The sequence below is a fragment of the Corythoichthys intestinalis genome, chromosome 3 (assembly GCF_030265065.1).
Source record: "Corythoichthys intestinalis isolate RoL2023-P3 chromosome 3, ASM3026506v1, whole genome shotgun sequence".
NCBI classification, from domain to species: domain Eukaryota; kingdom Metazoa; phylum Chordata; class Actinopteri; order Syngnathiformes; family Syngnathidae; genus Corythoichthys; species Corythoichthys intestinalis.
The window spans coordinates 51,302,791-51,328,748 of NC_080397.1; the positions used below are offsets into that span (position 1 = coordinate 51,302,791).

Consider the following 25,958-nt stretch of genomic DNA (forward strand, 5'->3'; position numbering starts at 1 on the left):
AACAAGGAATTCGATTACAGCTCTTTGTTTCTGACGAGCTTCAAGAGGGGCAGCCATTTTGGAAGCTAGTTTAAGCTTTAAAAATCTGAAAATAAGAAAAACACATATAACAATCGCAAAAATTTGTCTCCTATCATGTTTGTGCCAAATACAAACAAGATTGGTAAAATCCTGTTCGAGCACTGTACTTGAGTGCATTACTTTTTGAATGCCCCAAGTAACATCGCCAAAAAATCGCCAGCTTCGTCAGGTTTTTTATCATTTAGAACTTTTGCAACACAACATGCTTACTGTCCGGCGCAGCCTAACGTGAAAAGTGAAAGTAAAAAGTCCTCACTCACTCTGCCACGTCAGTCACGTGTTCAGGTACACCACGCAAAACACCCATCGCTACATTAGAATCCGATTCGTTACATTGTTAAAGGTATCATTACTATTATTATTGCTATTGTTATAGTATTATTCCTATTTTTATTAATGAATTATTTGTTTTGCTCCGTGTAATTGATATTTGCAATAGTAAGAGCAGTGTTTATTAAGGATTTAGTGTAGGTTTTCGGGCTTTGGAAAGAATTAATGGAATTATAATGCATTCTTATGGGAAAATCCTGCTCGACATACGACCATTTCGACTTACAAATGAGGTCCTGGAACAAATCAACTTAGTACTGTATGTAGATAAATAATAAATAACGGTCGAAACGCATGACGCTACACAAGCATTTTATTATGCTTGTTGTTAACACTCATGTATGGAAATCTGACGTTGGTGGATTGTTTTCCTCTCGGAGATGCCTGTGTAGCAGCCAGCCCGTTTGTTTATAGAATGGGGTTTTGACAGTTGCCGTCATATTTTCGAGATCAAAGCCGGAACGGCGTTCGAGCCCACTTTCCCCCCTGCATTTCTTCTTAATAAAGCTGCAACAACTAATTGATTAATAAATTAGTTGCTAACAAATTTGATAATTGATACAGTTGTAGACTAAAGTTAAGTCAGGAAGGTGTAATAAAATATTATTTTTGACGGAAATAGTAATCCATTTTGTTTTCATTGGTACTTACAACATGCCTAAAACAGCTTCAAGGTAAATTGTGAAGGTAATTGAAAAAAGCGACATTTATCCGATTACTCGATTAAATAATCAATCATCCGATTAATTTATGATGAAAATAATCGTTAGTTGTAGCCCTATTTCAAAGCTTTTCTTAAGAATATACTAATTTATTGCTTAAAATAAGTCTGTAAAACTACTTTTTGATGATAAATCATGAATTTATGGTTGACTTCCCAGATACTGCATGAGGTCTATGGGATCTATTATTGAATGCAGAGTACCTAAGATAAAATGCTTGTAATGGTCCTGTAATGACATGATGTGGTAAGGTTCATGTTAGGAAATGGATTGCTCATGTCTTGCTGTGCTTTGTGTCTAACTAGTTTTGTGATGACACCGTGGTCGACTTTATTAATTGACAGAAGGCACAAAGGAGGGACATCGGCAGGGACACATCACCTTAGCAACGGTACGTGGCCTTGAATCATTTGGATTCACCATCGCTTATGGACAGATGTAGTAAACAATTTGTTATAAAACATAATTTTGCTATAAGTGCTATAGATGCAAGCGAGGAATCGCCATGCCACTCAATTGGTTCATTTTTTTGAACAATCACTAGTAATCAAAGTAAGAGATTTCCTCTCGCCAGGGTCCCTGGAGGTGAGGTGAAGACCATCCAGTCATGTTACTGAGCCTATTTGACTGCCTCAAGTTGGTGGGCCTTCAGCGCCTTCACGAGCGGTAATCATATTATCTTCAGTTTGAACTCAGACCATCTTGCACTCATTCCCCCGTCTACTTTTCAGCTTCATTTCCCAGGGAATACGCCATGCAATCCACCTTTTAGCCCTCACGTCGGAGAACCTGCCCCTCCTGGAGATCCATTCAGCTGAGGACAAAAGGCGACTCTTCAAGCTGCTTCACCTGGTCAGAACACTACAGAAGGAGGGGCTGCCAATTGACGATGGGGCAGACGATCAAGATGTGCCCCGCAAGCGTCCTGCGCAGCACAGCAACCAAAAAGCAGGAAACACCAGGCCAGACATTAGTAAACGATTATTTGCATACTCAGCACCGCCACCCCTGAAAAATGTCACGCACCAGCCCGACAGTCACCAGCAACCGAGACACAGAACTGCATTTAAGAGGCACACGGACAAAGCAAGTCATCCGATGCCTGTTTACGAAGCCAAGAGAAAACCAGGGTACAACTACGGGCTACCTCTCCAGACTGCTTCCACAAAAAAGTGAGTCCTTGTGCAGTCAAATAAATGCTCTATGACCCATATTAAATGTGTGTTTGTGCACTGCAGAAACAAACCTCCTTAAAACTAGTTGAATTCCCTTGTTTTCGGTGTAAATCTACTCAAAATAAGTAAAATGATCTGCCAGTGCTTCAAGTAAATTTTAGTTACTCAGATTTCTTGAAATTGAAAAAATAGCTAGCTGAAAATAAGCTTAACAGGCTTATTTTAAGCAACAAATTAGTATATTTAATCTTTAAAAAATGCTTGGCATTTACTTTGTTTAATGCCTTTGACGGCCATGTTTGTTGATTCTATTGATGCCAATGTACTTGGATTCCATTGACGCATGTTTGAGTCAATGCCATTGACGGCCATGGATGTCAAAATTTCCCAGGACACGCCCCCCAAATGTCCTGATATGACAAGGACACCCCCCCCCAATGTCTCCAAATGACCTTATATGACCAGGACACACCCCCTAAATCAGGGGTCGGGAACCTGTTTGGCCGAGAGAGCCATGAACACCACATATTTATAAAAGTAATTCTGTGAGAGCCATACAATATGTTTAAAACTAAAAATACATGTAATATGTGCATTTTATGTAATTTCAACACTTTGAAAGTACAATAAGTCTCCGAATTCTTTTATAAAAAATAATTAGATAATATTACAAGTTATTTTGATATTTTGTTGTGTCCACATAAAGATTCAACCTATGTTTAAAATGTTTAATCTTATTTCGTTGTGTTTGTGCAAAATACACAAGTTTCAGTCTCAAAAGACTGTTGTACTTACAGTTTTAAACCAGTAGGGGGCAGTGTTGGCTTCTTGGCGTGCATGGGCAATAACTGTCTGCATTTGAGAGCGAATAAGAAAAGAGCCGTCTGTGCAGCAATGCGAGATGGACGTTGTTAAAAGTTTTTTTTTTTCTTGTTTCAGGTGAGAAAAAGAGTATAATTTGACTGTGTATATTAGCGGATTGCTTTATTTTAGGATGGTTGTGATATGTATTGTGTGTTAATATAGTTCAGAAATATGTTGATCTTTAAGTATGTTTATGTATGACTGCAGATGTGTTCGTAATGGCACGCGGACGACGAGTGAATGCTAGTTGTGTCTAAAATGCAGAAGTTAAATGACACCAAAAAAAATGTGTATATTAATTAGGGCTGTCAAACGATTAAAATTTTTAATCGAGTTAATTACAGCTTAAAAATTAATTAATCGCAATTAATCGCAATTCAAACCATCTATAAAATATGCCATATTTTTCTGTAAATTATTGTTGAAATGGAAAGATAAGACACAAGATGGATATATACATTCAACATACGGTACATAAGGACTATTTGTTTATTATAACAATAAATCAACAAGATGGCATTAACATTATTAACATTCTGTTAAAGCGATCCATGGATAGAAAGACTTGTAGTTCTTAATAGAAAAATGTTAGTACAAGTTAGAGAAATTTTATATTAAAACCCCTCTTAATGTTTTCGTTTTAATAAAATTTGTAAAATTTTCAATCAAAAAATAAACTAGTAGCCCGCCATTGTTGATGTCAATAATTACTTACTCAATGCTCATGAATGCCTATAAAATCAGTCGCACCCAAACGCCAGCAGAGGGCGGCAAAACTCCATAAAACACAACAAGTGAGCGTTTCAATGTGTACTGTCATTTAAAACTCTCTGAGCGGGGCATCTGCGTTAATTGCGTCAAATATTTTAACGTGATTAATTTAAAAAATTAACGCCCGTTAACGCGATAATTTTGACAGCCCTAATATTAATATATATAAGAATTAGCATTTTAGAGCGAATAAGAAATGAGCCGTTTGTGTGCAGCAATGCGAGACTGACGTTGTTGTTTTAATCTTGTTTCAGCTGTACAAGAAAAATGGAAATAAAACCAAATTAAATGTATAGCAACAGACTGAAGCATTTCATCTCTGTCTGCACCACGCTACGGATGCATAGCTATTATTTAAACCAACTGCCAGACGCATCATCAGACTTTTGCGTTCTCCACTGCCGCACCTGTCCCGAATATCGCCTGATCACTGGCTTGCCAAAGGAAAAAATGTGAGCGCCTCTCACTGGTTTCTAATTTTAACGCTTCCCCTGTGGCCCTTACGCCCGCCCGTTTTCCCCGAGGTTCTAGCGCCCTCTCATTACATAACAAAACTTTTCTTTTTTTTTTTTAATTGAAGATTTGTCTGCGAGCCAGATGCAGCCGTCAAAAGAGCCATATCTGGCTCGCGAGCCATAGGTTCCTGACCCCTGCCCTCAATGTTCTCAAAAGACCTGATATGACTAGGACACGCCCCCAAATGACCTGATATGACCAGGACGCCCCCCAAATGTCCCCAAATGACCTTATATGACCAGGACACGCTCAGAATTTGTAACTATAATTAATTAGTTTTTTAAAGTAAGATTAACAACACTGGTCCCCAAACAAACCTGGGTGGGGATCTGTATCTCCACACAGCAAAGCCCGAGTTTGTCATTAGGGTTAGGCTTATTATTATTTAATTGGAATTATTTAATATTTTGAACATTTGAACATTTTTTTTCCTGATTTAGGTTAAAAATGATCAACTTTTAGATGTATTGACCTGAAGCAACACTAGGTAACTTTTCAACCTTTATAGAACATTTTCATAACATTAGTGACATGCCAACTGACAACTTGTTGAATGACACATCTTTTATATCTTGAGGGGGTCTGTATTGCTTTCACCGGCACTAATTAACTTTGAGGAGGGTGACAGGAACCCTGCTACACAAAAAAAAATACAAATGTGCTGACTGCTTTACGGCATACGTCACCTCCCCCCGACCCCATTCGTTATAAAGATAGAAGTCAATGCGAACGCTTTCGCGCGAATTCTGTAGAGATGGCAGAGCAAGAAAAGAGACTAACAGTTTTGTCCGAGGAGATAAAAAAAAAGAAAAAGGGAGGCTATTAGGATAAAAGGACACTCAAAGATAAACATTGGCCCGGCTTTCACTTAGCGGGTTGTCAGCGAGCATTGTTTACAATTTACATCATATTCCTGTTGCACATTAACAACAGCAAATAATTTTGTTTTGCAGTTGAAATTTTCAAACATGTTCAAGGGTAGGCGACAAATAACAGTGTTAAATTGCTAGGCTTGTAGATTAAAAACAATGACAAATGTGATGGTGTATACCCATCCCATTTGTTTTACTTTGCCTGCTTGGTAAATGGGCATTCACTTACAGTGTTTGGCGCTTTTCACCTTCAAGACTTTCAAAGCTCTTTGACACTCTTTTGCAGGCAAACCCATGGGCCGAGGATCATCGTTTGTGTGAGAAAAAGACCTCTGACGCTTACTGAAAAAAAGAAGGGTGAAGCAGATGTCGTGATAACACCAAGCGCAGAGTGTGTGATTGTGGAAGAAGGCAAAGAAGCTGTGGATCTCACTCAATACATTCTACAGGTATGACAAACTATGTACTTTAATTCTAAAGCAATGTGATATTTTGATGCCAACATCTGTTTTTAATATGTTTACGTCACATTGTCTTATTTGTTTAATTCTGGCTTTCTTGGTAGCACCCGTTCTACTTTGATCAAGTTTTTGGAGAGTATCATACGAATGAGGAAGTGTATAAGAAAACTGCATATCCCCTGGTGCAGCATATGCTTAATGGGTGAGGTGTCACTTTGCCCATTTCCCCCCATTTATTTATCCTTTAATTATTGCTATTTTTTTAAGAGCGATTCTGAACAATTTGCTAGCATAGACAAATTGTCATGACCCCTTTTTTTTAATTGTGGGATGTTTTCAGTAAATATTTTCTGGCAGTATTTAATTCAGCTCAATTTTATTTTGTTTTATTTTACTGTGTAAACACATCTCTATCTCATTTGTATTTATAGGCAATATTTAATGGTGATAATTAGACAAATTATATATGTGTATATGTAGTGGGAAGGCCACTTGCTTTGCATTTGGCCAGACAGGCGCAGGCAAGACTCACACCATGATGGGTTCCGCTCCTGGGGAAGCAGGTCTATATGTGCTGGCGGTCCATGACATCTTTGCCCACCTCTCAAGAACACACAGCCCATTGTTGGTGTACATCAGCTTCTGTGAGATCTATTGTCGCCAGCTTTATGACCTGCTCAACAACAGGAAAAGGTGCCCCTTGTCTGTACATGGACTTCGTATCTTAAAATGTGATCTTTCATACGTATTGGTCATTTGATGTCAAAAGTGGAAAACAAGAAGTTCTTTAAAGGTCTCTTTCCATCAAAATCTATATTTTTCCATGTACTCCGTAGATCAAAATAGTGGTCAAAAGCTGTTCAGACTGAGAAGCATCTTGTCCTTATTGGATATGAGAACCTCCCGTATGTGGTTTGTTCGTTTTGCCAATTTTTGCAGTCTTACTCAGGGGTGAAAGTGGCTAGAATTTCTTGCCGGAACTCCCCGACGTGAAGGTTGCCACGGAGGCAGAAATTTTGTTTATTTTTTTTCTTTCATTTTTGGCGGGGGGGGGGGGGTTCTTAAACTGCAGAAATGCAAAGAAAACTGCTTTATCACAGTTATTTCAATAACACATACATACCCTGGTATTCATTCAAAATTGTATTTTGCAAAATAAAAGTTAACAAAAACAGCAATAACCCCAACCTCCATCTCCTAATTTTTATTTTCCCTCAGTTCCTCACATTAATGCCAAATGTCAATTTTAACTACTTAAGAACATAGGATGTATATTAAAATTGAAGTTAATGTAAACATTTTTTTTTTGTTTTTGTTAAGATAAAAGTACCATACATTCAGAAAAATACGTAGAAACTACTTATACTGTATTATGCAGAGTGAAATGGAATATATTTTGAAGATCGCGCATTGACTTTTTAAAATCATAAGGAAATGAATAAGTAGCCTAACATAAATGAACAAATAAGTCCAAAGTTCACATTGACAGCTAAAATGTTCTGAACTTCCCCATCAGAGCAAATAAAACTAAATATGATATATAAGCCTCCTCAACTCTTTCGTTGCTCTTAAAGATTTGATCCATTTTATACTGGATTTTATCTTTTTTTTCTGCATCAATTTAACCTTTTTTTTTTTTCCTGTTCCAGAGATGATGATGAAATACATGTGTGGCAGCTTTGGATTTTTTTTTTTTTTTTTTTTTTACATTGCGTTTTGACAGTTGCTGTCATATTTTCGGAATCAAAGCACCGTATCCCGGAACCGCATTCCGGCCCTAAATCTTATACCGGAACTGTGTTCTGGCCCTGAATCTTATACCAGAACTGCGTTCCTGATCGTTCTGGCCCACTTTCACCCCTGGTTTTACTGCAAATGAACATCGGCTTTGGTTATCGGCCCCTCTAACCACTAATAATCTGTATCGATCCTGGAAAAACCCATATCGGACAATCTCTACTGTATGGCAATTTTATTTAATGTCCTCGCCAAGAAGAACAAAGTGAGATCTTGAGGCCTTCCTTGAGGCAGTCTAAAAATAAAACTGATGGAAGGGGACATTGGCGCACAACTCTCTGTTGTCAATTTATTCCATTTGTGAGGTGCATATTTCCATATATTGTACTTAAGGTACAATACTTGATATTTTGGTGTTAGAGGTAGTAGACCTGAGTAATAGATTTTTCTGTCATCCTACAACCCCGAGCAAAAAGTATGGAATCGCCAGTCTCGGACGAGCACTCACTCAGACTTTTTATCATGTAGAACACCAATGTCCAATTGTCCAATGCAGATTCTTGACACTTGACACCTTGTCCAATGCAGATTCTTGACTCTTGAAAAGGTGATAATGCTGGAACTTTTGTTTGGTGCTGTTCCAGTGAGATTTACAAAGATGACTGCCTGAAGTAAACATCAAAATTCCCTCAGTCCTTGATGATATGGGGCTGCATGTCAGGCAAAAGCACTGAACAGATGGCTGTGGTTAAATCTTCAATAAATGCACAAGTTTACATTGAAATTTTAGACAGCTTTCTTATCCTTTCAATTGAAAATATTTTTGTCATTTTCCAAGATGACAATGCATCATGCTACAGAGCTAAAACTGTTAAAGCATTCCTTGGAGACAGATTCATCCAGTCAATGTCATGGCCTGCAAATAGCCCAGATCTCAACCCTATTGAAAACCTGTGGTGATAATGGAAAAAAATGTTCCACAGCATGGCTCCGACCTGCAAGGATCATCTGGCAACTGCAGTCAAAGAGAGTTGGCACCAAATTGATGAAGAATACTCATCAAGTCCATGCCTCAGAGACTGCAAGCTGTCATAAAAGCCCGAGGTGGTGCTACTAAATACTAGAAATGTGTTTTGATTGTTATTTATTTGTTTGTTTCTCATGGTTCCATATTTTTTTCCTCAGAATGGAGTGATTCTATATATATTTTCCTGCACTTGCTTTATAAAAGTAACATTTACTGACCACCACAATGTTTTTTACTCATTTCTTTTAGTGTTTCTGAATGCTAAAGAGTTGCACTTTTGAACGAATTCATTATTTTTTTAAGCTTTTTATCTGAGTTTGTTCTACATGATAAAATGTCTGCGTGAGTGCTCGCCCGAGACTGGTGATTCCATACTTTTTGCTAGGGGTTGTAGCACGTGAGAAGTACTCTTACAGTGTATCACAAAAGTGAGTACACCCCTCGCATTTCTGCAGATATTTAAGTATATCTTTTCATGGGACAACACTGACAAAATGACACTTTAACACAATGAAAAGTAGTCTGTGTGCAGCTTACAGTGGGGCAAATAAGTGTTTAGTCAACCACTAATTGTGCAAGTTCTCCCACTTGAAAATATTAGAGAGGCCTGTAATTGTCAACATGGGTAAACCTCAACCATGAGAGACAGAATGTGCAAAAAAAAACAGAAAATCACAATGTTTGATTTTTAAAGAATTATTCGCAAATCATGGTGGAAAGTAAGTATTTGGTCAATACCAAAAGTTCATCTCAATACTTTGTTATGTACCCTTTGTTGGCAATAACGGAGGCCGTTTTCTGTAACTTCACAAGATTGTCACACACTGTTGCTGGGATTTTGGCCCAGTATAACACCATTTACCATTCCTCCTTGCAGATCTCCTCTAGAGCAGTGATTTTTTGGGGGCTGTCATTGGGCAACACGGACTTTCAACTCCCTCCACAGATTTTCTATGGGGTTGAGATCTCGATACATGGCCCCTTTCATTCTTTCCTTTACACAGATCAGTCATCCGGGTCCCTATGCAGAAAAACAGCCCCAAAGCATGATGTTTCCACCCCCATGCTTCACAGTGGGTATGGTGCAATTCAGTATTCTTTTTCCTCCAAACAGGAGAACCTGTGTTTCTACCAAAAAGTTCGATTTTGGTTTCATCTGACCATAACACATTCTCCCAGCCCTCTTCTTGATCATCCAAATGCTCTCCAGCGAACCGCAGACGGGCCTGGACGTGTACTTTCTTCAGCAGGGGGACACGTCTGGCAGTGCAGGATTTAACTTTGGTAGAAACACAGGTTCTCATGTTTGGAGGAGAAAGAATACTGAATTGCATCCGAAGAACACTGTACCCACTGTGAAGCATGGGGGTGGAAACATCATGCTTTAGGGCTGTTTTTCTGCAAAGGGACCAGGACGACTGATCCATGTAAAGGAAAGAATGAATGGGGCCAAGTATCGAGAGATTTTGAGTGAAAATCTCCTTCCATCAGCAAGGGCATTGAAGATGAGACGTGGCTGGGTCTTTCAGCATTACAATGATCCAAAACACACAGCCAGGACAACAAAGGAGTGGCTTCGTAAGAAGCATTTCAAGGTCCTGGAGTGGCCTAGCCAGTCTCTAGATCTCAACCTCATAGAAAATCTGTGGAGGGAGTTGAAAGTCGGTGTTGCCCAATGACAGCCCCAAAACATCACTGCTCTAGAGGAGATCTGCATAGAGGAATGGGCCAAAATACCAGCAACAGTGGGTGAAAAGCTTGTGAAGAGTTACAGAAAACGTTTGGCCTCTGTTATTGCCAACAAAGGGTACTTAACAAAGTATTGAGATGAACTTTTGGTCTTGACCAAATACTTATTTTCCACCATAATTTGCTAATAAAGTGTTTAAAAATCAAACAATGTGATTTTCTGGGTTTTTTTTTCCCACATTCTTTCTCTCATGGTTGAAGTTTACCCATGTTGACAATTACAGGCCTCTCTAATATTTTCAAGTGGGAGAACTTGCACAATTAGTGGTTGACTAAATACTTATTTTCCCCACCGTATACTTAAATATCTGTAGAAATGCGAGGAGTGTACTCACTTTTGTGATAAACTGTATTTCACTTATTTCAAAGTTTGGTTTAAGAAGTGTGAGACCACAGATAGAATTGTTTTATAATCTTTATGAATGTAACTTCTAATGCTAAACTCTTGTTTAAATCTTTTTGTAGATTGTTTGTGAGGGAGGATGGTCACAACGTGGTGCATATTGCAGGACTTTTTGACGTCAGAGTGGGCTCGATCGACTCACTGCTGAAGGTCAATAACTTCTTCTGACTTTTAAAAGAAAATTGCAGTATTTTGCATATACTGTAGAAAAATGAACAAAATCCTCCCGTCTTTGTCCTTTTTTCTAAAAAAAAAAAAAATGTTTTAAGGTGATTTCACAGGGTTTAACCGCACGCAAAAAAAGGGTCAGCGGTGTCAATCCGCTCTCGTCTCGGTCCCATGCCTTGCTTCAGATTCAGCTCAGATCCCCCAACCAGCAAATCATTGGCAGGTGACGCACTATATTGTCAGCATTTTATCATCATACCTAAAATGTTTGCTCAGGAACCTCAAAATATTTATTCTTATACTGCATATTTTTAAGAATGTGGTTCATCGACTTGGCGGGAAGTGAGCGCGCATCGGACACCACAGCGACTGACTGGCAGACTCGAATGGAGGGAGCTGAGATTAACCAGAGTTTATTAGCTGTAATCTACAGCACTTTTTCATGTACTTCTTATTTAATTGCCAATTTTGCATCAAAATTGAAAACTGGAAATCTCTTTGGGTTAGAGGTCTTTACTCATTATCTGCCTACACAAGAGGCTCTTTTATTCATATTTTTACCAATTTAGATTTGAGGCCATTTCTTTCTGTAGCAATGACTTATTGTGATCCATCAACAAATAACAGAGAAACAGATTGTTTTTAAATGATAATGTACACATAGTGTGACTTTTTGTCCTACTTCTGACTGTCAAACGTTAGGTTAAAGGTAGTGACACATTCGGTTAAATGCGAAGAATAGGCCTACTTACTATTTCCTAATACTAAGTGGCGACACGTTGAATGTTGATTCCAAAACGCAAAAAGCGCTCAGATTCCGACGATCTCCTCGATCCGTCCCCCTTGCGCACCGCTGGACAGCGGCCAAGAAAAGGTCTCACCCTGCTCGTTCTCAGTTCATTCGTTTAATCCAGCAAAAAGTAATCCCCAGTTTGTCATCCAAAGATTTAAACAAAGGAGTAACTGAGAGATAGATGTTAATCCAAATAGGAAGAGAGAGACCAAAAAACTGTTTGGGCTCTATGCTTCGTACTTCTGCCCTAGCGCCATAGGCGGAGTTTAACTTTTGGGGCAGGGGGGGGCACAACATGTTGATGACCCAAAAACGCAGTGTCAGCAATAAAATTAACTTACAAGAATATTTATAATAATAAGTTGACAATGAGCGTTTTTTGTTTCCCATCATTCTTTAGTGGAATTGTAAATCCGACTGCTTAGGCAATACTTTTCGCCAAGATCGTCATCCATTGAATTTGGTACGCGCGCCGGTGCCGTGCCAATGTAGTTATCCCAGTCAAAAATTGTAACCCCTGGGCGGAGCCGTATGGAGGTAGATTTGTGTTTTTATTATTCAATCAAAAAATGTGTTTGAATGCAAAAATAAATTTGAAACTCCAAAAAATGCACATGAAACCTATTTTTCTTTGATGAATTTTTAATTTAATTTAATTTTTATTTTATTTTTTTTGATTGAAGTAAAGTTTTTTTTTTTGGAAGTAATGTTGATTTGTGTTTGGGTCACATTTTGGCTAGGACATTTTTCTCTATTATTCAATTAAAAAATAAGTCGCTTCAAAAAAATATATAGATTTTCATAAACAAAAATCCCTTCAATCAAAAGAAAAATTTCAATCATAGAAAAAGGTTTTTGAATGCGAAAAAATATTTGAGATTGAAAAATTTGTATTTGAACACTTTCATTGAAAAAGTTTTCTTTGATTGAAGCAATCCTTTTTGTGTTTGAGCCATGTTATGATTCGGACATTTGTTTCTAAATCATTCAATCCCCCAAAAAGTTAAAAAAATATTTTGAATCAAAGAAAAAAAATCATTTAAAAATTTTTTTTGGGGTCTAATATATACACTCACCAGCCACTTTATTAGGTACACCATGCTAGTAACGGGTTGGACCCCCTTTTGCCGTCAGAACTGCCTCAATTCTTAGTGGCATAGATTCAACAAGGTGCTGGAAGCATTCCTCAGAGAATCTGGTCCATATTGACATGATGGCATCACACATTTGGTGCAGATTTGTCGGCTGCACATCCATGATGCGAATCTCCCGTTCCACCACATCCCAAAGATGCTCTATTGGATTGAGATCTGGTGACTGTGGAGGCCATTTGAGTACAGTGAACTGATTGTCATGTTCAAGAAACCAGTCTGAGATGATTCCAGCTCTATGACATGGCGCATTATCCTGCTGAAAGTAGCCATCAGAAGTTGGGTACATTGTGGTCATAAAGGGATGGACATGGTCAGCAACAATACTCAGGTGGGCTGTGGCGTTCCAACGATGCTTAATTGGTACCAAGGGGCCCAAAGAGTGCCAAGAAAATATTCCCCACACCATTACACCACCACCACCAGCCTGAACCGTTGATACAAGGCAGGATGGATCCATGGTTTCATGTTGTTGACGCCAAATTCTGACCCTACAATCCGAATGTCGCAGCAGAAATCGAGACTCATCAGACCAGGCAACGTTTTTCCAATCTTCTATTGTCCAATTTCGATGAGCTTGTGCAAATTGTAGCCTGTTTCCTGTTCTTAGCTGAAAGGAGTGGCACCGGACGTGGTCTTCTGCTGCTGTAGCCCATCTGCCTCAAAGTTCGACGTACTGTGCGTTCAGAGATGCTCTTCTGCCTACCTTGGTTGTAAGGGGTGGTTACTTGAGTCACTGTTGCCTTTCTATCAGCTCGAACCAGTCTGGCCATTCTCCTCTGACCTCTGGCATCAACAAGGCATTTCCGCCCATAGAACTGCCGCTCACTGGATATTTTTTCTTTTTCGGACCATTCTCTGTAAACCCTAGAGATGGTTGTGTGCGAAAATCCCAGGAGATCAGCAGTTTCTGAAATACTCAGACCAGCCCTTCTGGCACCAACAACCATGCCACGTTCAAAGTCACTCAAATCACCTTTCTTCCCCATACTGAGGCTCGGTTTGAACTGCAGGAGATTGTCTTAAACCATGTCTACATGCCTAAATGCCGCCATGTGATTGGCTGATTAGAAAGTGTTAAGTGTTAACGAACAGTTGGACAGGTGCACCTAATAAAGTGGCCGGTGAATGTGTATATATATTATATATTATTAAAAATTAAATTATGTGCAAAGCAAATGACTGTCTAATGTGCTCGAAGAATAATTTCGACCCATTATAAAAATGTTTTTTGTTCATTTCATTCATTTTTGTTGCTGTTTTATTGCTTCACAACTTTTATATATATATTTGAAAGTCAATACATGCAATGACACATTTCGCCCACCAAAGGGGCCCTGCCCCCCCCCCCCCCCCCTTAAAATCTGCTTATGCCTTCGCATTTACTGTATATCCTATGACGTGACGTCACAAACCCGTCCCATGAACCAAAAAAACAAATAACAAGCCTTATAGAACCAAAAGAAATTATTCACAGCTAAAATGAATAATTAGCCAAACGTTATTTAGGCTTGTACAGCGTTCGGTAAAAAATGGCGAGTAGGCCTACTTACTATTTCCTAATGCTAAATTCATTTTAATTATTTTTATTGAACCTTATTTCATCTTCTTTTCATTGCTTCAAAATACTTTTGGCGTTTTCCTGTCATAGTTTTTGAGCATTGTGTGTTGTGATAAAAGCAGTGTCGACTACATTAGTAACATAGTATATGTGTACCACTCTCATTTGATATTGTCACTAAAAGCTATGTTTGTAAAAAATTCTGAGTTTAAGTGTTGCTGGTTTTATTTTATTAGAAAGAAAACAAAATTCATGATGCTGAGATAATGAACGAATTTACAGGGTAGGACATTTGGCAGCACAGACTGTAAAATCAGCCTCCGGTAGAAAGTCTCGCATGGGTAGAACATTTTGGCAGAAGACCGGTTAGTTCCAGTGAAAATGGCAATGCATGGTGGTTAAGACTGAAATAAGTGATTGAGTGATTTTGAGGCCATTGAGTGATTTTGAGGCCATTTCATGGCCAATTGCTTAAAATTTGAAAACTTTCTTGCGTTGTCCAATATACACCCTCCCATACCTGTCATGTCATACGTGTCATGATGTATGCCCCTACAAATTGGTGACTAATCTTACAACATTTTATATAGCGTGCAATATGAAACAAAAATAAAACTTTTAAAATAATATGAATTTGTTGATAAATTTGTCACATATAACCTGGTGCAATCAAAGAAGAATCAATATCTTCAGCTACGTCACTACTTCATGGTACTTCAGCTCACAATTCAGTTAGACTTGAAGGTAGTTCATTAGTGTTACCAATTATAAATTAAAAAGGTCAATTGATCAAATTAACTTACCGATGCAATCTTTGAGTCAGGGAACATTTCTTTTGCTAATTCTGAAAAGTGACCAGCAATAGTTGCAGGCAACTTAAAATTATAAAATTATAATTACAGTTACAAATTACTTCTCCTAAAAAGTAATTGAGTTCGTAACTCAGTTACCTGAATGTAAGAGTAATTAGTTACTTGGCAAAGTAACTGGTGTTACCTTTCATGTTTTTTTTTTTTTTCCAAAAAAACCCCAAAAAAAACCATACTAACCTTTGCTATGTTTAGAAGTCATGTAGTGTTGTGAATCAACAGTTAAAAGTTGTTAAAATTGCTCCCGTTTTTCCATTAGTTCCCTTCTGTCTACTTTCGACATGTGAAAGTTTTATAACTGTTTCATCATTTAAAGATCGATTCAAGTCAGGAATTTACCGATTTAGGAGTATTTTAGATAAAAAGTTACTTAGGTTCGCTAGGAAGGTTCACGACAACAGAGTCTTTCTGAGAAGTCTACTGCTTTAAAACGGCGGCTGTTTACCAACGCCGCAGAGTGTCATTTCGCATGTAGTTCTATATGCATGTGATATCTAGTGTAGCGTCAAGTGGGCGTAGATTTTAGGCTGTCTGCTACAGTCAGGAAATATTGGAGCCACCTAGCCTAGCATCGCGTTTGCAACAGCGTCACAACACTCTTCCCTCCTTCCCACTCCTGCTCTTCTGTCTCCGTGTCTCTGACTTTTCTCACGTCATTCAACCAACGTAGTAATGCACATTGTCTCTTAGCTGAAATGGTGACAAAATCCGAACAGAGAAAAAAAGAACGTAATGCACGAAAAACGTACAGATTTTGAACGTACGGCGTGCACATTTAAAAATCAGTGCTCATTTGTACAAATTATGTCGAAACCGTACAACTTGACAGGTATGCCCTCTCACCAGACTAGAATAATGCTAGATAGACACACATTCCAATTATGATAACTGGCAAATCTTGTGTCTGAAGTTCCAAGCAAGTCAAAAGATTCGTCCTTACCCTTTCCATGTAACAGATGCTTCTTTATTGACATCTGTGCTGGTAAAGCAGAGTCCTTGTGTATGCAGAATTCTCCATCCACATTATATGTGTGAAATGCATTTTCTTTGAGCAATGGCATGTAGAAAAAAGACATCAAAAGAAGTTCTAATATATCTTTTATCGTCCCCTCTCCAGCTTAAAGAATGCATCCGCTCCCTTGATCAAGAGCAGCGACACACACCTTTCAGGCAAAGCAAACTCACTCAGGTACTAGGAATATATACAGTACTGTACTCAATAGTTATTTTCAATTCACTATACTTTTCCCCCTATGCTTAGGTCTTAAAAGATTCATTTCTTGGCAACTCCATGACTTGCATGATAGCTAACATTTCACCCGGTCACGTTGCTACAGAGCACACGCTGAACACACTGAGATATGCTGACCGGTAAGTGTTCATAATGGGAAATTATTACTTCCGTCAGCCGATATTGATCAAATTTTCCCAAAGTACACTGCAAAAACACACATCCTAAAAACTAGTTAAATATCCTTGTTTTTAGTGTAACTACTAGAAATAAATGAAATTATCTGCCAGTGCTTCAAGTAAAATTTACTCCGATTTCTTGAAATTAAAAAAAAAAAGCTTAAGAGACATATTTTAATTAATGAAATTAGTATATGGCGGAAAACACAGACAAGGCTGAAAAAGCAGTTTCTGCTCTTGCAACTCTTTTTGAAATAAACTAGGGCTGTCAAACGATTAAATTTTTTAATCGAGTTAATTACGGCTTAAAAATTAATTAATCGTAATTAATCGCAATTCAAACCAACTATAAAATATGCCATATTTTTCTGTAAATTATTGTTGGAATGGAAAGATAAGACACAAGACGGATATATACATTCAACATACGGTACATAAGTACTGTATTTGTTTATTATAACAATAAATCAACAAGAGGGCATTAACATTATTACATTCTCTTAAAGCGATCCATGGATAGAAAGACTTGTAGTTCTTAAAAGATAAATGTCAGTACAAGTTATAGAAATTTTATATTAAAACCCCTCTTAATGTTTTCCTTTTATTAAAATTTGTAAAATTTTCAATCAAAAAATAAACTAGTAGCCCGCCATTGTTGATGTTAATAATTACACCATGCTCACTCATGGTACTAACCCATAAAATCAGTTGGACCCAAACGCCAGCAGAGAGCGCCAAACACCAAAAAACAAGTAACAAGCGGACATTACACTGTACTGTCATTTTAGTCTCTTTAAGTGGGGCATGTGCGTTAATTGCGTCAAATATTTTAACGTGATTAATTGAAAGAAATAATTACCGCCCGTTAAGGCGATAATTTTGACAGCCCTAAAAATAAACTGCTGTATTTTAAGCCAAAAGAACTGTTGTGTTTGATGGAACAATATGTCTATATCAAGGGTGTAATGGTACATGTATTTATATTGAACCGTTTCGGTACGTGGTGCTTGGTTCGTAACGGAGGCGTACCGAACGAGTTTCTGACGTAATGTAACCCTTACTTTTCGAGACTGTGAGTCAATCGTGTTTACAGTTTCTTTGTGTAGATTATATTTACTATGTCGTCTCTACTATAATGAGGACAACCACGGTAGAACAGTACCAAGAAACGTCAACGGCGTAACGTGGCCGACGCGAGAACGCAGTGAAACGCGGGCGTTAAAGTCAATCAGCCAATGCACACCAGTCGCAGTGCAGCCGCGTGTTAGACGAGTCCCAGAAGCGGCTCAACACGACGTACGCGAAAAGAACGGCAAAGTTCATTATTTGACGCGAGACGCGACCCTCCTGCGTCAATACTACTACCGGTAGCTAGGATTGGGCAGACTGGAAGTCACTTGTGTAAAAATACGGTGGATCCGGTCGATTTTCAAACTAATTCGCAATCATAACCCACTTTTGAGTCCATCAGATCTCTTGAGTGGTAGATCGGGACACAGTTGACTTGTCTTTGTTGATTTACTGCTGTCTTCTCTGCTATAATAATAACCAACACGGCCCCGTGTTCAATACGAAACCCTCCTACCACAACAAAACAAGTAGGAACTAATATTCACATAGGAACTAAAGTTATACAACATAAAATATACAATATAAATGAATACATCACATATGTAAAATATAATACATAATAAAATAAATAATAGCCCATTTAAATAAAATAAATTGAAATGAGCAAAAACACCTGTAATTAAATAATAAGAATAATACACAAATCCTGCTTACACAATTAAATTTATTAATATCTGTGTGGCGCTTTAACTTGAGAAAATCCACCAATAAAGCTTTTGATAACCGTTCATAAGAAAAAAAAAGATTAATTGAGGCATTTCATTTGTAAAATACATGTTAAAATCTTTGTCATTGGTATTGCCTTTCTCTTTAGCACAGGACTTCTTTTTTCTTCTTTCATTCAGAAAGAAAGCTGACCAATACGCGGGGTCTGAAAAGCAAATTGTTGTTGGATTATCTTTAAATACCCGCTACTTTTTGAGCAGATTTCTAGCTTTGTATAGCTAGCTTTTGCTATGTTTTCTTACTGTACCGAAAATTAACCGAACCGTGACCTCAAAACCGAGGTACGTACCGTACCGAACCGAGATTTTTGTGTACCGTTACACCCCTAGTCTATATGCTGCCATAGCAGATTCATGGCGCAATAATTCCCCAAACTATTTTTAATTTGTCCATTTTACCCTGGAAACCCTTGTTTAAAGATGTTGCGCAACCACTTTTTTTTCAACCTAGCCGTAAAAAGAAGGTAAGTAATCGTATTTATTATTCGAAATATCTATCATTTTTAGCTTAGAATCATTAATTGATGTATAATATTTAGTTTTTAAAAAATGACTTAAAAAAATTATTCACTCGCATATTTTAAAATTTTAATCAAATTACGTCACAAAGAAAAAAATTTGCGTCTGTAAAAAAGTCAGATATCTACCTCATAACTATCGCTTGATTGTATTTTTTTCGTTACTGTCGCATTTTCCCCAATATTTTAGATAATTGATCCAAAGAAAATTGGAATTTAAAAAAAAACGTTTAAAAAGGTAAATATATGAAAATCTCGACCACTCCTTGATGTCTGCGATTTCTGCATCACGACCCTTGTTATATTACCATGTTTCACCCATAAAATCCCCCAAAAATCCGCCTGTGGCCATTCACAGCTGTGTCTTGACACTCGGTGATACTTGCTATATGGAGTTTTTGGATCGAAAATAGGAAGGTGGTAATCTCTCGTTAAAATCATGCTGTTTAAATTTATTTTTTTTAATGCCCTCCTTTTCAAAATTTTTCTTCCCCCAGAAAATTGAGATTTCAAGCTTTCCAATGATGTATCACACATGCATATAGGACAATTTTGAAATTTGGCCAAATTGGGGGTCTCAGAGTGGAACGTCAAGTCACCTGAGTGTTTTCCGCCATATTTAATCTAAAGATTGTTTGTCAGAAATTAAGAAACTATTTTCCCGTTAATTCTGCCAGTTCCAAATGGCTCAGTTGTACATTCAAGTAAAACAGTACCTAGCTATTTGTTGGATTGGAGGGAGTGAGCAGACTCATTCAGAACATTTAACATCTGCTTTATTTACCACAGTGTGAAAGAGTTAAGGGGTCGTGGCGGAGAATGCACAAACACAGTGCCTTCCAAATGCAACGCCGTTGGGAAGAGTCTCCCTAAGAAGCCGAAGATGGGGCCACCTCGACCTTCTTTTTGCGCTGTTTCATCTACCTCAAGGAAACACACGGGTTGTGACGTCCAGTGTCCTCCACCTAAAAGCAACAGATCCGAGGAAGGAAGAGCCGGTAGAACCAAATCCATGATTGGACCTGCAGAAGCAAGGAACTCACTAGAAAAAGGCGATGGGGGTCACAGTTGTGGCAATGAAAACAGAAGGTTTAACATGTCTACGGATGCGTCAAGTGAGGCACAAAAGGAGTTAACGGAAGGAGATAAAGATGCTGCGATGGTAAATGAGGAGATGCAGCAGCACTTGCGCCACTATCACAGACAGCTTCAGATGTTTGTGCCATTCTCTGTCTCGTTACCTTCCTCCAGCTGCCAATCTATCTCTTCCTCTACCACATCCAGTGGTTGTCTCAAGTTTTCTGACCGTCCGGGTTTGAAAGACGCCCCAGCTGTGTATGACAGTGGGATTGGAGCTAGTGATTCATTCAGAGAAGATGGGACGAAAAAAGTACAGATTAGAAGTTTGTCTAACCTGGAACAGGCCGACACTGCAATGGATGTGGCTGTTGTGTCCTTCAACTCTCAAGAGAATAGAGATGACTCACTTGAAATGGATCCCTCGCTTGACGGGCTGTGGACCGATTGTTTAATGTCGGTCAACAACACCTGTGGATCGCCACCTCTTCATCTACGGAATCAAGAGGTGCAATTCACCCAACCTATCTCATCAGTTTGTGGATTTAAGAGTGGAGCCCAAGCTCCCCAGGAACAGAAAAGCCTAGCTAGACTGTTACAAAATACTCAGGAACACAAAGTAAAGGAAGTACACAAATATCCAGAAGATAAGGCTAAAATGTTTAAGGATGATGCATCAAGCATCTCCCTACAAGCCATTGTACCAACGGTTCAAGAAAATCAGATCAGTAGCCATCAGGAGTCACTTAAACAGGTAATGAATAAAGACAGAGAAGCCAAGTTCCGATCTTCCACTTTTGACACCAAATTAGTAAATAGGTACATCATAAATGAGGATCGCACATATGCAAAACAGTACAAGGAGAAACCCACACATGCAAATGATGAGAGAAGAGAATTCTGCCCCCAAGTGTATGTCCAATCTTGCTCTACTGACCCTCAATGGGACAATAAGTGCACAAGGGAGTCACTCAGACATGCAAGGAGTAAAGACAGGGAATTTTTCATCCGGCCTGCCACTTCTGACATCAAATTAGCAAAAAGGTACATAATAACAGAGGATCGCACATATGCGGAGGATAAGGATGCAGATTTATGTCTCCCAAAGGACTTGCACTCTCCCACTTCTGCTGGCAAACTGGCCAAAAATTATGAAAAGGAACATCTTACGCATGCTAAAAACAAGGATGATGAAAATAACTTCAGGTCTCCAATTTCTGACACTAAAGTGCCCACTAAGTGCACAACGGAGAATCTCACACATACAAAGGATAGTGGAGAAATCTACCTCCCAGTGGACACTTTTGAAACAAAATTGGACAATAAGTACAGAATGATAGGGTGTCTCACACATTCATATAACAAAGACCAAGAATTATGCCTCGTGTCTCCTACTTCAAAATTGGCTGACAAATACAAGAAGAATCTCAGAGGTGCAAAAGATGAGGATACAGACCTCTGCCTTCCAAAAGACCTCTGGAGTCATACTTGTGATACCAATGTTGTGGATCTGACACAGGGGCCCTCCTGTGCATCCAAAACATCCATCTCAGCCACTTTGAATAAGAATGAAACCACTGAACCAAATCTTACAGTTACTCCCGTGCCAAAAACAGAAGACCCCAGTAAACTTTTAGAAACAATCCAAACTGATGGGCATATGGAGTCGAACTCCGAAGACAGGCTCTATGACCCAGAGTTTTCTATAACAACGGATAATGCCAAGTAAGTATAAAAATATCTTAAATTGGTTTCGAAATCCAAAAGTGGTTGTTAGCGATTTCAATACATTAAAATTTGATGAATCGTAATAACACACACCTGTGTTCAAATTAGGGCTGCAGTTATCGAATATTTTAGTAATCGAGTATTCTACTGAAAATTCCATCAAATAATCGAGTAATCAGATAAGATTTTTTTTTTTTAGGTAAAGAGCAATTCTAAATATACCGTATTGGCCCAAATAAACTCACGACGCTAGATGGCGCCAGATATCATTGAAGCGATGTTCTGTCATGACAGATCTCAGCTACTCTCCCCATTCACGACGCTAGATTACGCCAGATATCATTGAAGCGATGTTCTGTCATGACAGATTTCAGCTACTCTCAAGTTTAACCAGTTAGCATTATTTTATTGCAATGTTTTTCCTTATTCAGATTTGTTTCAAGACTACAGTTACAGTTAGACTTCACTTTGATAGTTAATGCAGTTATTGCAGTTTTGTTTTATCACAATAGATTGGTTTATTTAAATTTCAAAAACCAGAAGCCATTCATTTACGAATGTGATTGCACTTTAGTTTACATACATATTTAAATGTTCAGATATTAAGATTTGAATGAGGCAAAATAACATGCTTTTTCTCTGAAATATATTGTTATAATCATTTGTTTCGGATGCACTGATGTGTTCAAAAAGTCTTTTTTCAAACTTGAGTCTTGTAAAAGAGGGGGTCATCTTATAATCAGGGCCGTTTTATATTCTCGCCAATACATTACATGAGAAAATGAGACATTTCACCTAATATTGAGCCATTTTTAGAAATCAGTAGCCTTTTTTATAAACATATCCCAGTAAATTCCCTTTTACACGCGTCATTGCTTTCACGCATGTAGAGATATCTCGAGAATGACGCAGGTTGGACACTTTCACAGACTTGTCAAGTTTTGCCCACTGGCGCTCTGCGGGGAGGGCTGCTAGCGCGATTTTATAACCCGGACATGATGTCGTTTTTGTTCGGCATCATCTGTCACGATGTTGGTCAAATCGTGTTTTGTTACAGAGCGTTCTCGACGTCGTACCTGCAGCAAATTCAAACTCATCAAGACTGTATTTAAGCCCAGGCGATCCGAGAGAAGGGTGCCGAGATATTAACTTGCTGGGCGCCATTCGACACCTTGTACTAGGGGTGTGACAAAATATCGAAATGGTGATATATCGTGATACTTTGTATCCCAAAAGGTTATCGATATGCTCCTGCAAGAAAATCTTCCAGCATAATAGTGTCTAAGGCTGCCTTGACGGTGCTCAACATCTAATCCATTTAGACTGGGAATGTTCGTTCATTCGAAACCAAAGCATTTGCAGTCATTCTTTCAGATTTTCAGGGCATTTATAGGTCACTTGCTGTTAATTTTAGGGCATTTCCAGGTCATTTCCTGTTGAGTTTGAGTCACTGCCTATTCATTTGGGTGATTCCCAGGTCACTTCCTGTTCTGTAACACAAAATGAACAGGAAGTGACCCATAAAATACCCCAAAATCAACAGGAAGTAACTGAAAATCAACAGGTAAATGACCTTAAATGGCCCCAAATTACCTCATTGCCTGGCATTGGCTGCTACTAACGGCCGTAGACATTCAATCCGTTTGAAGTGGAAGGGATGGCAGCGAATGAATGAATGTGAGTCCCATTTTCCGCGATCGTGTGTAATTTTGTATTTAATAAACCCTTGATAGCATCCCTCTGTTGTTTTTTCTGCTTTGAGGTCCAACCTTGTTTCCGCAGTTGGAGACCCTAACATTGGAAACAAAATAAACCACACATTTCCAAAGATATACGATGGACTCTACCGCGGCTCTACGATCCAGTTGCGGTTTAATTTTGTTATGTTTTCATCTTAATTTAGCTATTTGCAGGTTGCTATGTTGATAATTGTGATGTTTGTTTACTGCTTTTCGTCTTATTGCGAAGAAAGAGGAAGTGACGATCAGCCCGCCATGATCTTTACGTCGTCGGCCATCGTGGTGTGACCTGGGAATTTAACGCTTGCTTTCACTTACGCCTCGTCCCAGGAAAGTCCTGGACATTATACTAAAACGCGACCCGTTAAATTTCGGCGTAATCTCTCTAACAGTTGACCCGGGAAATTGCTTTCACATACGAGGACTGCCTGATTTAAATTTTCAGGCATATGTGAAAGGGGCAAATGTCTTTATTTTAGATGTACATTGTTGAAAACAGCCAACAATTGCATCTCAGATATGACTAGGGAAAGAAACAACACATTCACTGCTTTCACTCAAAAAAGATCTTAGAAAAAAAAAACTCTTATTTCTTACCTGAAAATGTCATTAAACTCGATAACACACATCACTTAAAAGTTGGGTGTTTTCGCACGTGTTTTAATTGAATTTCCATTTTTAAGTTCTAGTTAAGTTTTAGTGAGTTTTTGCAGTGTTCAAAATAAAGGTGTGATACCTACTGCATTGGAGCACATTAGGCACCAATGCCACTTGTTGTTTTATCCGTCAATGACTATTGAACTAAAATTGACAGTTAGTCTTTTTATGTTTTTATTTTACACCATCAATCTACAGCCATGTGTTTTTACAGATTAAATAAACCCTGTATGAAAGAGACGATAGCCACGCATTGACAGTAGTCATAATTCATAGAAACCTAGCCCTCTGCAGGGCTAACGTTACGTTAGCAAGATACAGTAACGTTAAATTTTATTTACAGTATTAGCACTACGTTAACTTAATTATACCTTGTCCTGAGTAGTGCCCCGCCGCTCTCGAAGTAAACGGAGTGCCTTCTGTGGAGCTGCCGCATTGAAGACGTGCTGTAGTGTTAGCAAGCGCTGTCTTACTGTGTTCGCATTGGTGTCCAGCTTAAAATGCTCCCACACTTTTGACATTTTCTTCTTTTTCTTGGTGCCTTTCTCTTCGCTTTTGTAGGCTTCTTCGCCTTTACCTTCATATTCATGCATGGTTGAAATCAAATATATCCTTCGCCTTTGTCTTCCTGTACGCACGTGATGTCAGCGCGTCGTGCCCTGCAAAACGCCAAGCTTAGAGGTGGCAAAAGTAAATGATTCCTCAAGGCAGAGAAAATTCCTCGACCAATTTTAAAATCGAATTATTCGAGTAATCGTTTCAGCTGTAATTCAAATTACATTTTTTCATGCTATGTATTTTTGTCCAACTACATTGGGCCTCCAGTCTACCAAATTTACCCAAAAGTGGAAATTTAAAAGACACAAACTTGTGATTAAAACCTTTGATTCTTCCTATTGCCTGTATTTTTTTTTTTTTTTAATCCACTGTGCAACCTTCGAGTTTTTCTTTCTCAACTTTTCGCTCAAGATGGCGTGTCATCCAGGCCCACTTGGAGAAACTGAGAAAGATGGAGCCTTTACTGCAGGAGGAACAAACCCTTCTATGCAAGCAACCTCAAATGGTCAGAGCAGTTCAACTTCTTTTTGCTGTATTGTAAATCTCACTTGACTGTCACAGACTTCTTTTGTCTTTTTTTAATAGGCATTTTTGGATTATGTGGACAAGCTTGAGGAGATCCAGGATCGCAATGCTCAGTATCTGCGCAGCATGAGAACCAAGCTACGATTATATCGTATGACTAGCTCCTTTTCTGAGTCCGACCATAAACAAGGGGAACAATAGTAAACTTGTGGTTTCAATCAAATGAGGTCACAAAGAGTGTTTGCATTCAGTCACTCAGGAATAAAACCCACATGTTTATTTGCTATTTAAGATGTTTGCTTTTCAACTGAGAAAACACAGTAAGTCTGAATTCCTGTATTTTGTGCAGATAATAAAGTCTATTTGTAATTTCAAAGAATTTGGCTTTTTTATTTATTTATTTTTTACATTTAACAGATTTTTTTTTAGGTGAATCCCATTTAATTTGAAACACATCAGAGAATTAATTTCAGACATTACAGATGCTATCATAATCGGTCAATATGACAGAAAGGACCTATTGTTACCATGGTAATATTACATTACATGTAACCTACTCCTTTCGTTGGTGTTAAAATGTCTTGCTGAAGAGGTCAGGTGCAAACTTTGCTCAGGGAAAAGGACACTCCTGCTATACAAA

At 38.4% G+C, this 25,958-nt stretch overlaps 1 protein-coding gene across 4 annotated transcripts in view; it reads left to right on the forward strand.

Annotated features, from left to right (window-relative positions):
* LOC130913699 (uncharacterized) overlaps nucleotides 1–25,633 on the forward strand; it is a 28,549-nt gene extending 2,916 nt beyond the window's left edge. For 2 of the 4 annotated variants that reach the window (XM_057832496.1, XM_057832497.1), the window contains exons 2-15: nucleotides 1,439–1,524; nucleotides 1,708–1,799; nucleotides 1,865–2,305; nucleotides 5,618–5,780; nucleotides 5,897–5,994; nucleotides 6,273–6,485; nucleotides 10,771–10,858; nucleotides 10,978–11,099; nucleotides 11,193–11,298; nucleotides 16,368–16,439; nucleotides 16,512–16,621; nucleotides 19,824–21,836; nucleotides 25,205–25,298; nucleotides 25,379–25,633. In XM_057832496.1, coding sequence (XP_057688479.1) covers nucleotides 1,741–1,799; nucleotides 1,865–2,305; nucleotides 5,618–5,780; nucleotides 5,897–5,994; nucleotides 6,273–6,485; nucleotides 10,771–10,858; nucleotides 10,978–11,099; nucleotides 11,193–11,298; nucleotides 16,368–16,439; nucleotides 16,512–16,621; nucleotides 19,824–21,836; nucleotides 25,205–25,298; nucleotides 25,379–25,519 — 3,720 coding nt within the window. In that variant the 5' untranslated portion in view covers nucleotides 1,439–1,524; nucleotides 1,708–1,740 and the 3' untranslated portion in view covers nucleotides 25,520–25,633. Of the gene's footprint in view, nucleotides 1–1,438; nucleotides 1,525–1,677; nucleotides 1,800–1,864; nucleotides 2,306–5,617; nucleotides 5,781–5,896; nucleotides 5,995–6,272; nucleotides 6,486–10,770; nucleotides 10,859–10,977; nucleotides 11,100–11,192; nucleotides 11,299–16,367; nucleotides 16,440–16,511; nucleotides 16,622–19,823; nucleotides 21,837–25,204; nucleotides 25,299–25,378 lie in introns of all 4 variants that reach the window. The other 2 variants (XM_057832498.1, XM_057832499.1) reach the window with 2 other exon arrangements.
* The last annotated feature ends 325 nt before the right edge of the window (nucleotides 25,634–25,958 follow it).